Here is a 15,038-nt window from a genome sequence, read left to right on the forward strand (position 1 = left end):
TTCATTTCTTCCAAATTACTAATGCTTTCATCTACATACCATGCATACCCATAAAGTGCTGAGACCCTGAGTATTCGAAAAGAGAAGGTGAATCAAGATGCAGAGTGGGAGAAGGTCTGAGGGCATCGAGAAAACACCTCCTGTACATGCTACGCTCAACTGTGTCTTCGTTTCTATTGCCTGAGATGTGCCCTGAGAATCCAGGATCATATGCTACATATCCTTCAGAAACCAAATGAAATCCTATTTTATCTGTGAGTCAGTTCCTGCCTACTCTAGCTCACACTCAACTCTGTCTTTGAACAACTGTACCACCTCTTGTTTCGGTCCATAATCTCTTACTGTTACTTAAATGTTTCAACTTTCAAGGACATGAATCATGTTCTACAATCCTGTAGTTCTAAGCACTAAGTACATTTTTAGGAAGTATGTTTTTCCACTTCCCGGTTTACTGACGTGCTAAGTTCTTGAGGGCAGGGGTCGTTTCTTTTTGTTCACTGCTGTACCCTCAGAGCCTAGAACTGGGCCTGGCACACAACAGACACTCAGTATTTGAATGAATGAATGAAAGGTACTACTTACAGGAGTAAAATCAATAGGGAAGTAACAAGATGTCACTTCAAACAACTCCTCCACAAAAGGTCCTAAAGGCAACAGAGAAAGAAGGAGGACTTACAAGCCTTTCATCTGACAAGCCCCAACCAGCTAATCCAAAGCTACAAGGACGTACCCAGGCTGTAGTCTCTAGAGATGAGGTCATAGACAATGTGGAAGGCCACCAGAAGATTACGGGGATCCTTTTCCCCATCCATCACCTGGATGAAGCCAAAGGTGAAATCAGCTCCTAGGCCCTTCAGCTCTGGGGAGGAGAGAACCAGGTCACTACTGTCCCACAAGATAAGAAAGCGGGGCTTTCTTCTGGCCTGTGTTTTCCCTCTCTCACTGCCTCCCTCTTCACGCCTCCCAGAGCCGACCATTTCTGTTTTCCTATTCCAAGAGAGTCCTCAGTGAAGAGAAGATGTGCAACAATATATAATGGTTATGGAGGTAGGAATTTAACACCTCAGCTCAAGCTCCACCCTTCCTTTACTTTACTGGGGAGTGAGCGACTCCCAGTTTCCCTTCATCTTCCTCTCAGAGTACTGACTCTTTCATATTACCCTGGGCTAAAATCAGTCCTGGTAAAGGGGGAAGAAAAGTTGTGTTCACTTTTCAGGTTTCCGAAAGCCCTGCCTCTCACCTTCCTCCCGGGCTCGCATGAAGTTGGTGATGATACTGTAGACTGTGTGCCGGTCCACCTGGGGCAGGGACTTAGTAGGAGAGACAGAAGAAAGTGAAGGAAGTGCCCAGAGAATACCTCAGCTGGCAAAAGTACTTCCTGCTTCATCGTCTCTAACTGGGTAATTCTCTTTATACCAGAATAAGATGAACCTCAGGGAAATGCAGAGAAAAGGTATGGCTATGGTCCAGCAGTCTAGCAGTGGAACCAATAACCCAAACCTGCCTGCTATGTGCCTCACTTTCTTTAGGTGTGAGAGGACACAGGTCAGATGTACTTGCATGCCTCCCTCTCCTTATACAGTAGCAAGGGACAGCAGGCACATATGACCAAAGGCCTGTAAGAGTTCAGAACTCTTAGAAGGCAATTTATTTTTTGCCATGTAATTCTAGTTATGTCAAGGGCTGGAAGATAGAAAATACCGAAGTGACCATTATCACTCACCTGTACGTGGACCTCCTGAAAGATGGCTTTAAGCACAGAGACTGCCAGCCCTGGGGGCAGGGTCACACACAGGCTCTGGGGGAGAAGAGAAGTGTGAACACAGAGGGAATTCTGGAAATTTTAGTGTAGCCTTCAAGCCTAAAACTGGCCTATCTAACTACAGTGGGAATTACAACATCCAGGCTGGGGAAGAAATGCTGATGGTGAGAAACATGGTCCCTTTTCTCAAGCTGATTAGGTCTCTGCAGCTCCTTCCAGGTTGACTCTGAATTCCAGTCCCCAAAGGACACTTTTACTCTCCAGACTAAAAACAGAAGTGGAGCTGGCTGAGACTAGTTTAGCCCCGTATCTAGGCATCTGCTTTGAAGTATCTGAAGTCTCACCCACTAAGGGGAAGGAGAGAATTCACTGGAAATAGATTCCTGTAAACATGGTATGTAATACAGAAAAGGAGAACTCACAAGTGCCCTCAAACCCTGCAGAACAGACGGGATCACAAGATGATGGTCCTTCAGCCGGTTCTCATAGAACAGGATCAGGTGGACCACTGAACAGACCAGAAATTCAGTCATTAGTTTCCACAGGCTGGAGAAGGGCCCGCTGGCATTGCTTCTTCCCAAAGTTTCTAAGAGCTGTTCCTGCTTGGGCTTCACTACAAATTGTCTTCTTCACCTAGGTATGTCCCAAGCCCTCCCATCTGGGGGGTTCCTTCCTTATCTGTCAAGAAAACAGGTGAGCATCTTGGGTTATCCCTTCGCACAGAGGTCACAATCAAACCCATTCTCAACCCGAGACCTGCCTTTCTACAGAACTTGGGTTGGCTCGTTTTCTCACAGGGCCATATGGTAAATATTTCAGGTGTCTAGGACACAGTATGTCACAGCTACTCAGCTGGGCCACTGTAACATAAAAGCCGCATAAACGGCAGGTACATAAATGGACATGGCTATATGCTAATACAGTTTTATTTATAAGAAGAGGCTGCAGTTTGCCTACCCCTGCGATGGAAGATAAATAAGTTGTGGGTTTTTTCCCTCAGGACTTCAAAGCATTTTGATATTTCACTACTTTTCTACTCCAAAACACTACTTTGTCCATTTTACAGACAGAAGACATACTGGGGAAAAAAAACTGTCCAAGGCTACATTTGAAATCTATGTGTCTTGTGTCTCAATTCTTATCTTCTTTGCCACGTATACTAGTGATGTGTGACGACCCTGTGTTAGGAGTTCGAAGATACCGTACGTCCCTCCCTCCCTCCCGCCCTGTAAGCTGGCCTGATAGACACGGAAGGCTTTGGCTCAGCACGCCTACCAGTACCTTCCTTCTCCAGCAGCAGGGAGTGACACTGGAGGAGCACCTGTGACAAAAGCTGGATCCCACGGGCCCGAGTTCGGGGTTCTGGATTCTCTAGAGAAGACCTGGGGGAAAGTAAGATAGAAAGCCTGATATTACCCAGTTCAAACTTCGGAAGTAAATATTTTGCAATTAGTCACACTCACCCCCGGGCATGGAAGCTGGCCCAGGAAGGTACTCTGGAGGCGCTTGGCATTACAAACAACAGTAAGGCCAATCCCCAGATTGGCCTGGAGGTGTCATCAGGGGCATATGTGACACCAACAGAAGTGTCTGTCTCCAGGCACTGACTGGCTGTGGGGCTTACTCTCTCCTCAGTGATATAATTGTGACATTTCTCTGAAAGAGAGCTTAGCAGTTACCCACAGGGCTCAAGAGATAATTGGCAGCTTCTACCAAAACTTCCCTGGTGACTCAGACGGTAAAGTGTCTATCTACAATGCGGGAGACCAGGGTTCAATCCCTGGTTTGGGAAGATCCCCTGGAGAAGGAAATGGCAATCCACTCCAGTACTACTGCCTGGAAAATCCCATGGACAGAGGAGCCTGGAAGAGAGGAGTCCATGGGGTCGCAAAGAGTCGTACACGACTGAGCAACTTCACTTTCACTTTCACCTAAACAGGAGAAGAATAAATATATCACTATTAAAGCAACCATTATAGTCTTTACAACTGGAAATGTACTAAGTAAGATGGTCAGAATAAAAACTTTAACTATTTAGGATTATTGATATGGGAGGACCCAGGCTGAAGCAACAAGGTGATTTATCTTCAAAACAAATCACAGAGATTACATTTAAACATACCACAAGGAATCTAAGCAAAGAAGGAAGCAGAAGACTTCTGAAGGAGAGCTGGCCAGGGTACCTTAAGGAAACAAGGATAAGAGTACCTACGCTGAGCTCAGTCGTCCGGTAGTGTCCGACTCTTTGCTACCCCACGGACTGTAGCCCCTAGGCTCCTCTGTCCATGGAATTTCACAGGCAAGACTACTGTTGCCATTTCCTCATTCCCTCCTCCAGGGGATCTTCCCAACCCACGGATCGAACCCTCATCTCCTGCACTGCAGGTGGATTCTCTACCACTGAGCCACCGGGAAGTCTCAAGAGTACCTATAGCTAGAGGAACTGGGGCAAAAAAGATCAGTCTTGACAGGATACCTGGGATAGGAATTACAGAAAGGGCCCCCACTCAGAAGCAGAAAACTGTGCCTTTAAAAATGGACCAAGGCACACAGATGCTCACAGAAGCATTATTCGGAATAGTCAAAATGTGACAACAACTCAGATATCCCTCAACTGATGAATGGGTAAACAAACTGTGGTATATCCATGTAACAGAATATTATTCAGCAAGCAATGAAGCACTGATACAGGCTACAACAGGAATGCATCTTGAAAACATTATTCCAAATGAAAGAAGACAATCATAAAGATTATATATTATTGTATGCTTCCATTTATCTGAAAGTTTCAGCATAGGTAAATCCACAGAAACAAAGTAGATTAGTGGTTACCAGGTGCAAGGAAGAGAAAGGAGTGGGGAGTGACTGTTAATAGGCGTGGGGTTTCTTTTTGGGGTGATGAAAATGTCCTAAAATTGACTGTGGTTACTAACGGTTGCACAAATCTGTGAATACACACTTTATTATTTATTTTTTAATACACACTTTAAAATGGTGAATTTATGATAGGTAAATTATATCTCAATAAAGCTGTTACTTTAAAAAAATGAACCAAGGCCACAACAACATATGGGAGAAATGCATAATAGTGACCTACCCTCCCATCTTCTCCCCAGTTTTCTATTTCTCTCTGTTTCAGAAGACTCGCTAGCTATGACACTTAACAACCTTTGCTACTAAGACTTTCCAATTTAAATGGTCTTCCAAGAACAAAATATGAGAAGAGCAGGCTTTATACTATAAGCACATGCCTCCTCTGGAGCTTGGAGTATCTGGTTTGAACAGTGGTCTTCCAGCTGTTGTCCCAAGCCTTTCCCTACAGTGGGGAATCCTGTGCCAGGTCAGCCTCCCAGGCGGGGCCCACAGGGTCTGAGTCAGATGCAGGCTGACTAGGATGCCACAGGCGAGGGCGGGGTTAGAGAAGCACCACCCACCCTCACCTAAAGACTGACTTTAGAGGCTCTAAAGGCTGACTCAAGAGCTACTGTGGCCCACAGGCTGTGTTCTCAACACCTCATCAAGGGTCTCAATCAGTTGGCATGAAACTTTTTTCAAGAGAAACATAGGCTTAGCCTGAGGTACTAATATGGAAGGGGGAGGGGAAACTGGGCTGCAGTGGAAGAAATTGAGGACAGAATAACTGTTTTCAGAGTGTACTGCCAGGGCTGATGAGAGTTGTTCTAGAGCAGATCAGATCGCTTACCCAAGGGCTTCCACCACTTGTAACACTGTATAGCTTCCAGATTTCACATCTAGAGGAAAGCAAAAAAAGAAACATGAAACAACAACAATAACAACAAAAAAGTCCATCCTAGGGTTTAATGTCTATATTGCCAATGTTTCTGCCTATCCTGGGTTTACACCTGGGGGTCCACTGTGCTTGCCAAGAGTCCCTCCACACTAGAGACATTTCATAATACTTCAGATATGCAGCTCCAAGTATAAAAACTGAAAAGAAAGCAAATATATCATTTGAAGGTAACCTGATTGTTTACCTAGGAAAATTCAAGAGAAATACATGAAAAAATATTGGAAACAAAAGAACTCATTAGGATGGCTGCTGCTGCTAAGTCGCTTCAGTTGTGTCCGATTCTGTGCGACCCCATAGACGGCAGCCTACCAGGCTCCGCCGTCCCTGGGATTCTCCAGGCAAGAACACTGGAGTGGGTTGCCATTTCCTTCTCCAGTGCATGAAAGTGAAGTCACTCAGTCGTGTCCAACTCTTAGCGACCCCATGGACTGCAGCCTACCAGGCTCCTTCATCCATGGGATTTTCCAGGCAAGAGTACTGGAGTGGGGTGCCAATGCCTTCTCCGATTAGGATGGCTAGGTACAAAATTAATATGAAATTAAGAACTCTCACATATATATGTACACTAGCTTGTAAAATTATATAAAGGAAAAAAGTAATAATAGCAACAAATAAAATTTTAAAGAGAGAGAAAAATACCTCAATATAAACGTAACAGAAAAATGTGAATATCTGAATGGTGAAAACTTTAAAGCATAAGTGAGAAAGTTGATGTGCAAAAAATAATACATAATCAGGCAAATTCTGAAAAAGAGGAATGAGGGTGGAAAGGCAGTTCTTCCAGATAGTAAAAGATTTTTATAAATAAATTTTACAATAATTAAAATATTGTATACTTCTGAATATACTTTATATTCTCCATAAAAAAAGTATAAACAAAAAATAACAGTATAGTATGAGTTCACAGTCAAAGAAATCAATGGTACAAAAATGGAACAGAAAATCCAGAAAGAGACACAAATACATGAGAATATGATTTTAAAAAGCATTATTTCAATTAAAGAAAAACAGACTATTCAATAAATGCTGTTGCAATGATTGGTTATTTGGGGAAAAAACAAAAACAAAAAAACCAATGGCTCTGAATTTTCCACCAAAGTAAATTTCAAATGGATTAAAGAAAAAAAACAGGAGACCATTTCTAAGTATAATATAAAGTTATACTTTAACCATAAAAGAAAAGATTAGTTAAAATTAGCTACATTAAAAAAAAAACCTGGATTTTCTGCAAGGCAAGAAAAAAAATCGTAAGACAAACTAGGAAAATATATATGCAATTCTTGTAACAAAAGGCTATTTTACCAATATAAAAAGAGCTTCTACAAATCAATGAGAAAAAGACCAACAACCAACTTAAAAAATGGGCAAGACCAGAAGATGCTGAACTATATTAACAACAGGAATGCAAACAAACTGGCAAAGATCAAACATTTTGTATAACTCCTATGTTCAGTGATGGCAGGCAGAAATACGGCACTCAAACACTGCAGGTGCCATATAAGTTGGTTCAGCCTTTTTATAGAGGGCATTTTTTCTTCCTTGGCCCATCCACTTGGCATGAGGGATCTTAATGCCCTGACCAAGGTTTGAACCCATGCCCCCTGCTTTGGAAGCACAGAGTCTTAACCACTGGACCACCAGAGAAGTCCCCAGGAAGAGCAATTTGAGAGTATCTTTTAAGTTACAAGTGTATCAATACATATGCTTTAACCCAGGGAATCTTCTCAAAATTTACCCTATGTACTTTAAAAAGTGCAAAATAATGCATGTACAAATTTTCTCACTTCAGAGTAGTTTATAATAGCAAATGACTGTAAATAACAAATGGCCATCAATGATAAGAAATCAGTTAAATTAGTTATAGTACACCCATACAATGGAATTCTCTGTAGCTAACTGAGGAAAAGAAACTGAAAAAAGGCTGAGGAACCTATATATTTACACTAATAATGGAACAAGATTTAAAAGCAGAACATAGAGTGTCAGTTCAGTCAGTTCAGTTCAGTCGCTCAGTCGTGTCCGACTCTTTGCGACCCCATGAATGGCAGCACGCCAGGCCTCCCTGTCCATCACCATCTCCCGGAGTTCACTAAAACTCCTGTCCATCAAGTCGGTGATGCCATCCAGCCATCTCATCCTCTGTCATCCCCTTCTCCTCCTGCCCCCAATCCCTCCCAGCATCAGAGTCTTTTCCAATGAGTCAACTCTTTGCATGAGGTGGCCAAAGTACTGGAGTTTCAGCTTTAGCATCATTCCTTCCAAAGAACACCCAGGGCTGATCTCCTTTAGAATGGACTGGTTGGATCTCCTTGCAGTCCAAGGGACTCTCAAGAGTCTTCTCCAACACCACAGTTCAAAAGCATCAATTCTTCGGTGCTCAGCTTTCTTCACAGTCCAACTCTCGCATCCATACATGACCACTGGAAAAACCATAGCCTTGACTAGACGGACCTTTGTTGGCAACGTAATGTCTCTACTTTTCAATATACTATCTAGGTTGGTCATAACTTTTCTTCCAAGGAGTAAGCGTCTTTTAATTTCATGGCTGCAATCACCATCTGCAGTGATTTTGGAGCCCCCCAAAATAAAGTCTGACACTGTTTCCACTGTTTCCCCATCTATTTCCCATGAAGTGATGGGACCAGATGCAGAGAGTGTACATAAATAGTATTAATATATAGTATGTGCATAGCATTGTTTTTAAAGGGAGGGGGAATTATTTCTATTTGTATTTATTTATATCTCTAGAAGATAAAAGGAGTTAGTAATACTGATTGTCTCCAGGGAAGGAGACTGATAGCTAGGGGAATGAGTGTGTGTGTGTTCAGTCACTAAGTCCTGTACAACTCTTTATGAGCCCATAGTCTACAGCACACCAGGATTCCCTGTCCTTCACAATCTCCCAGAGTTGCTCAAATTCATGTCCATTGAGTTGGTGATACTATCTAACCATCTCATCCTCTGCCACCCCCTTTTCCTTTTGCCTTCAATCTTTCCCAGCATTAGGGTCTTTGCCAGTGAATAAGCTCTTTGCATTAGGTGGCCAAAGTACTGGGGTTTCAGCTTCAGCATCAGTCCTTACAATGAATATTCAAGGTTGATTTCCTTTAGGACTGACTGATTTGATTTGCTTGCAATCCAATGGGGTTGAGAGGTAGACTTAAAAAAAGGTTTTACTTTGGAATAATCTTTTAGGTTTAAAGAGAAAAGGTTGTAAAGGTAGTACAGAGTTCCTATATATCTCCTTGCCCAGTTTCCCTGAATGTTAACATCTTACATAGTACATTTGTCAAAACTAAGACAGATGAGCATTTGTATATTACTTTTAACTAAACTCTAGACTTTATCAGATTTTACCCATTTTTCCACTAATGTAATTTTTCTGTTTCAGGACCCAATTAAGGATATCACACTGCAACTAGCCATAATGAATCCCTCAATCTTCCTTGTTTTTCATGACTTTGGTATTTTAAAAAAGTATCAATATTTTCATAAAATGTCTTTTGATGATTTTTTTTTTTTAATGTTTTTCTCATGTCTGTCCTGTGGTTATGGATTTGGGGTAAGAATAATAGCATAGAGGTAAAGTACCTTTCTCGTCGCATCCTATCACAGGTACAATATATCAACACAACTTACCACTGGTGCTTGTAACTCTGACCACTTGGTTAAGGTAGTGCCAGCAGGTCTCTGCACCACGCATACAGTTATTATTTTTCCTTTTCCCGGATTCTTTCCTTTGGAAGGGAGTCACTAAGTCCAGAGTCCACACTTAGTGAGTTAGGACAAAGGGGAGATTCAGCTCCGTTTCTTAGAAGGAGGACTATTTATCTATGTTATTTGGAGTTATTCTAAGGAAGATTCATCTCTTCCCTTCATTTATTTAGTTATTTATATCAGCATAGGCTCATGCATATTTTATGCCTTGGGTTATAATCCAATACTAGGCTATTTTGTTGCTCAATTTTCTATCTTTAGCCATCAGGAGTTTCTTTACACTCGTTGGCACCAGCGTCCCTTTGACATACCCTATCCTTTTATTTTTTTAAAGTGCTTTCTTACCTTTTGGCACTACAAAATACTAAAGGTTCATGTTGCAATTTCCCTGCCCCAACCCTTGAATCAGCCTTTGCCCCAAGAAGTCCTGGTTCCTTTTATTGGAGAATGGTATTAAAAACCAACATTTGGAAGTAGCTCCACTCATCGCTATTGGGATATCACTGCTTCTAGGCCCTCCTCGGCAGAGAGAGCTGGGAAATATATGCACGTATTCTAACTCATGTGTATACACATATTATCATTATTTCTGTACCTATCCATATATATCAAACTAAATATAAGATTATACTAGAGTCTCCACTCTAATATAGTACCACAGGGTCCATTCTAGCCTTCCCCCTTGCTTATTTATAATTTGTTTCTTGGACAGTGAGGAACTTGGTTCCCATTATCTACCATTTTTTATTCTTTTCAACCCTAGTGTAGCTATAAATTACTTTTGGAATTGTCAACCTCTGTGAGAAACAAATTCATAAGTAGAGCACGGCATTTATAGGCAGTTTTGCCTTCAGCCTTAAACAGTTTCCAGACAAAATATTGTTTTTCAAACACTTAATCGGCTTGCCCTCCATGCCCCCTTTCAGTTCAGTTCAGTTCAGTCCAGTCACTCAGTTGTGTCTGACTCTTTGCCGCCCCATAAACTGCAGCACGTCAGGCCTCCCTGTCCATCACCAACTCCCAGAGTCTATCCAAACCCATGTCCATTGAGTCGGTGATGCCGTCCAACCATCTCATCCTCTGTCGTCCCCTTCTCCTCCCACCTTCAATCTTTCCCAGCATCAGGGTCTTTTCAGATGAGTCAGCTCTTCGCATCAGGTGGCCAAAGTACTGGAGTTTCAGCTTCAACATCAGTCCTTCCAATGAACACCCGGGACTGATCTCCTTTAGGATGGCCTGGTTGGATCTCCTTACAGTCCAAGGGACTCTCAAGAGTCTTCTCCAACACCACAGTTGACTACTACATAGTCTTGACTAGATGGACCTTTGTTGACAAAGTAATACCTCTGCTTTTTAATATGCTGTCTAGATTGGTCATAACTTTCCTTCCAAGGAGTAAGCGTCTTTTAATTTCATGGCTGCAATCACCATCTGCAGTGATTTTGGAGCCCAAAAATATAAAGTCAGCCACTGTTTCCCCATCTATTTGCCATGAAGAGATGGGACTGGATACCATGATCTTAGTTTTCTGAATGTTGAGCTTTAAGCCAACTTTTTCACTCTCCTCTTTCACTTTCATCAAAAGGCTCCTTTTAGTGAGGATATATCATACACGAGTAATATAATAATACAGACTAGTTCCAAATTGGGAAAGGAGTACGTCAAGGCTGTATAGTCACCCTGCTTGTTTAACTTACATGCGGAGTACATCATGAGAAATGCTGGACTGGATGAAGCACAAGCTGGAATCAAGATTGTGGGGAGAAATACCAACAATCTCAGATATACAGATGACACCACTCTTATGGCAGAAAGAGATGAAGAACTAAAGAGCCTCTTCATGAAAGTGAAAGAGGAGAATGAAAAACTTGGCTTAAAGCTCAACATTCAGAAAATTAAGATCATGGCATCTGGTCCTATCACTTCATGGCAAATAGATGGGGAAACAGTGGAAACAGTGGCTGACTTTATTCTTTGGGGCTCCAAAATCACTGCAGATGGTGACTGCAGCCATGAAATTAAAAGACACTTGCTCCTTGGAAGAAAAACTATGACCAACCTAGACAGCATATTAAAAAGCAGAGACATTACTTTGCCAACAAAGGTCCGTCTAATCGAAGCTGGGGTTTTTCCAGTCGTCATGTATGGATGTGAGAGCTGGACTGTAAAGAAAGCTGAGCACCGAAAAATTGATGCTTTTGAACTGTGGTGCTGGAGAAGACTCTTGAGAGTCCCTTGGGCTGTAAGGAGATCCAACCAGGCCATCCTAAAGGAGATCAGTCCTGGGTGTTCATTGGAAGGACTCATGTTGAAGCTGAAACTCCAATACTTTGGCCACCTGATGCAAAGAACTGACTTATTTGAAAAAATCCTGATGCTAGGAAAGATTGAAGGTGGGAGGAGAAGGGGACGACAGAAGATGAGACGGTTGGATGGCATCACAGACTCAATGGACATGAGTTTGAGTAAACTCTGGGAGTTGGTGATGGGCAGGGAAGCCTGGCGTGCTGTAGTCCATGGGGTCACAGAGTCAGACATGACTGAGCAACTGAACTGAACTGAGTAATATAGTTAATTCATCTGCCACAATCTGCATGGCATCCTGGGATGAAAGGAAGCCTTCTCACTGTGGGTCTTTTTGCACCTTTTGAATGTTGTACCATGTGAGTATATTTTTGAAAATGCAATTTTAACAGCACAATGGTAATTCACTTAGATCTAACAGAATTATCATAGGAGAAATTTTCAAAGGAGCAACTAAGAGTGAAAGGTTAGCAATCTTCTAAGTGTTTGATTAACGTCGAGGAGTTTTAGCTCAATAAGGTGTGGCAATCAGGGAATTACTTCCACAGTCTATTCTGGGTCCTCAACCCACCTACCTTTAAATACAAGACCTAATTAGTCAGCTCTCGCCAAGACCAGACTTTGGCTAAGTGAAGAAGAGGCTTGAGAAAATGAAACTCCGGTTCCCCTTAAGTCTGTGGTCTCTGAACAATAGCTGTGAGCTGAGCTGGGCAGAGGCGTAATCTGGTACTAGAGTAAGAAGCCCAATCTGACTGAGGAAGGGAGTGCTCTAGCTGGGATTCACAGCTCGTGACTGGCACCAATTTAGACATCAGGCACTCTTAGCCTTACTCGTGCCAGGATGCGGAAGGCCCAGCTGCTGCCCCTGCTCCTGAGAAAGAGCCAAGGGAACAAATCTGCAAGCAGTGGGGTGGGGGAAGGGGCAGCAGCCAGACTAACAGGGCAAACTAAGGCACTGAGAATTAGGTTCTACACCCATCCTGTAATGGCAATACTTAAGAGACAGACCCATCCCCGGGTTACAAATTACTGTACCACTTGGGAGGGTGGAAAAGGGTACTTCTCTGCAATCTCCTGGACAGAACCCAGGAAACTCTGTTGAAAAACCCATCTAAAAACAAATTTCAGTAGCAGCCACAATGGTGTTAGCATACCGGAAGCCACAGGGGACTGACAGCTGTTCCTAGCAAAGAATATCACAGAACTGAAGCACTCTCTTTCAGCAATACCATCAGACGCTGTGGATGCTCGGCCAGAGTCTCTCTTTGGAAATACCTCAAATGCTATAGGACAAAGACTTGACTACTAGGCCCCATTCAGTCACCTCTAATTTTTTCATTAAAAAAATATTGAGGTAAACTTTATATACAGTGAAATGTATAATTTGATTAGTTTTAACAAAAGTATACCTAGAGTAACCAACACCCAAACTAAGACACAGAATGTTACCATCACCAAAGTTCCCCTCATGCTCCCTATAGTCAATCTCACTCCTATAGCCTGCCTCGAATTTTATAAATGAAAAAGACTTCTTCAGCATTCAGTATACATTATTACAAAACTGGCTGCTTTATATCAATAATTACAAAGAAACATCCATTTGCATGTGATCTCTTGAATCCCAGTATATGGGCAAATTCTCCTAGCACAGCCTTCAGTCTTCATCCTTTCACAAAGATTTCATGTTGAATCAATGCAGCACCAACATAAAAGAGAAGTACAAAAGTCATACAAAATTAGGAAAAAAAATGGGGACTTCCCTGGCGGTCCAGTGGTTAAGACTCCGAGTCTCCATGACAGGGAGTACGGGTTAGATCCCCGGTCTGAGAACCTAAGATCCCACATGCCATGTGGTACAGCCCAAAGGAAAAAAAAAATAAGGAAAAAAAATGAAGAGACAGTAAAGCTGTTGCAACAGTAAATAACAGTAAGAAAAATGCAAGTAAGGTGGCGAAAAACTAGAATCAGTATTTTGAGGATGTTTTCAAAAAGCTGACTAAAACTAACATTTTAGTCTAGTTTTGTTGAGCCTATGTTAGAAATGTCTTTCAAAGTTTCATCTTTTTTTCCTTTTCATCCCTATGACCAGACTATCAGGGACAGCTGTCAAAATAGCCTTCCACTTTTAGTGGAATGAAAATGTTCTGGAATTTTTATGGAGTGGTGATAGTTGTGGAACATTGTGGATATACTAAGCCACTTCTTTCTTAAAATGGTTACTGTGAATTTTATCTTATCTCATTTTTATCTCACTTTTTACAGTGAATTTTATCTCACTATCTCACTTTTTAAAAAGCCTTCTGATTCATTCCTAATAATCTAAAATGCACAATTAATTATCTGCTCAGCAATCTCCATTTGCTCCTCACTGCCTGAGACCTGACTCCTTGGCTTGATGTCATTCATGATTTAGCCCTCACTCTCCTCCAGCCTCATCTTTCATCATAGCTCCTATCATTCAGTCACAAGAGTTCTCAACATGAGAAGCTCTTCCATATCCTCAAGCCTGGAGACATGCTCCCTTGGTTTGGAATGCCCCTTTCTTGCCCTTGTCAGTCTGAGGAACTTCAACTCTTCAAGATTCAGCTCAAATTGCAACTCTTCCTGTGAAGGCTTCCTTGATTTCCAAAACAAAATTACTCCCTTTTTCATGTTCCTTTAACTATTCTTTAACAGATTATCATTTGTTTGTTTTCATTTATTCATTCAATATTTATTGAACTCATTATTATAAATTAATTAACATGTTAGGATTGGAGAAAGAAATATAGATAGGGAGCTTTTAAAGAACCCAGTTTTAGGGGGCAGAAAGACATTTAAAACAATTAAAAAACAACTAGTTCAGCATTACTATAGTGATACACACAGACTGGGGTAACATAGGAAAGGAGTAAACTTCTTAAGTGTATACTGGAGTAGGAGCCATTCCCTTCTCCAGGGGATCTTCCCAACCCAGAGATCAAACCCAGATCTTTTGCATTGCTGGCAGATTCTCTGCCATCTGAGCCACCAGGAAAGCCCATGTGGGACCACCTACCACTAACTTTATTTATTTTTAAACATTTTTTAAAATGTACTTCTATTTACTTGGCTGTGCTGTGTCTTCACTGCTGCATGGGCTTTTCTCTAGTTGCAGACGGCGGGCGGCTACTCTCCTGTTGCACTGCACGAGCTTCTCATTTCGGGGGCCTCTCCTGTTGTGGGTTTCCCTGGTGGCTCAGACGGTAAGCAGGAGACCCAGGTTCATACCTGGGTCGGGAAGATCCCCTGAAGAAGCAAATGGCAACCCACTGCAGTATTCTCACCTAGAGAATCCCATGGACAGAAGAGCCTGGCAGGCTACAGTCCACGGGGTTGCAAAGAGCTGGATACAACAGCGACTAACGCCCTTGTTGTGGAACACAGGGTCTAGAGCACGCAGGATTCAGTAGTTGTGGCCCCTGG

The 15,038-nt window shown here is 42.2% G+C and overlaps 1 protein-coding gene across 6 annotated transcripts in view; it reads right to left on the reverse strand.

Annotated features, from left to right (window-relative positions):
- The window catches only part of MMS19 (MMS19 homolog, cytosolic iron-sulfur assembly component), a 35,666-nt gene that overhangs the window by 16,372 nt on the left and 4,256 nt on the right, over window positions 1-15,038 (reverse strand). For 3 of the 6 annotated variants that reach the window (NR_198918.1, NM_001435315.1, XM_005225558.5), the window contains exons 2-8: window positions 5,466-5,514; window positions 3,044-3,144; window positions 2,185-2,270; window positions 1,724-1,798; window positions 1,241-1,310; window positions 731-859; window positions 583-644 (exon numbers count right to left, since the gene is read on the reverse strand). Coding sequence is in view for 4 of the 6 variants with exons in the window: in NM_001435315.1 (NP_001422244.1) it covers window positions 583-644; window positions 731-859; window positions 1,241-1,310; window positions 1,724-1,798; window positions 2,185-2,270; window positions 3,044-3,144; window positions 5,466-5,514 (572 nt within the window). In the remaining 2 variants the exon portion in view is untranslated. Of the gene's footprint in view, window positions 1-582; window positions 645-730; window positions 860-1,240; window positions 1,311-1,723; window positions 1,799-2,184; window positions 2,271-3,043; window positions 3,145-5,465; window positions 5,515-15,038 lie in introns of those variants that run through there. The other 3 variants (XM_010819905.4, XM_010819904.4, XM_024985669.2) reach the window with 3 other exon arrangements.

The sequence above is a fragment of the Bos taurus genome, chromosome 26 (assembly GCF_002263795.3).
Source record: "Bos taurus isolate L1 Dominette 01449 registration number 42190680 breed Hereford chromosome 26, ARS-UCD2.0, whole genome shotgun sequence".
NCBI classification, from domain to species: domain Eukaryota; kingdom Metazoa; phylum Chordata; class Mammalia; order Artiodactyla; family Bovidae; genus Bos; species Bos taurus.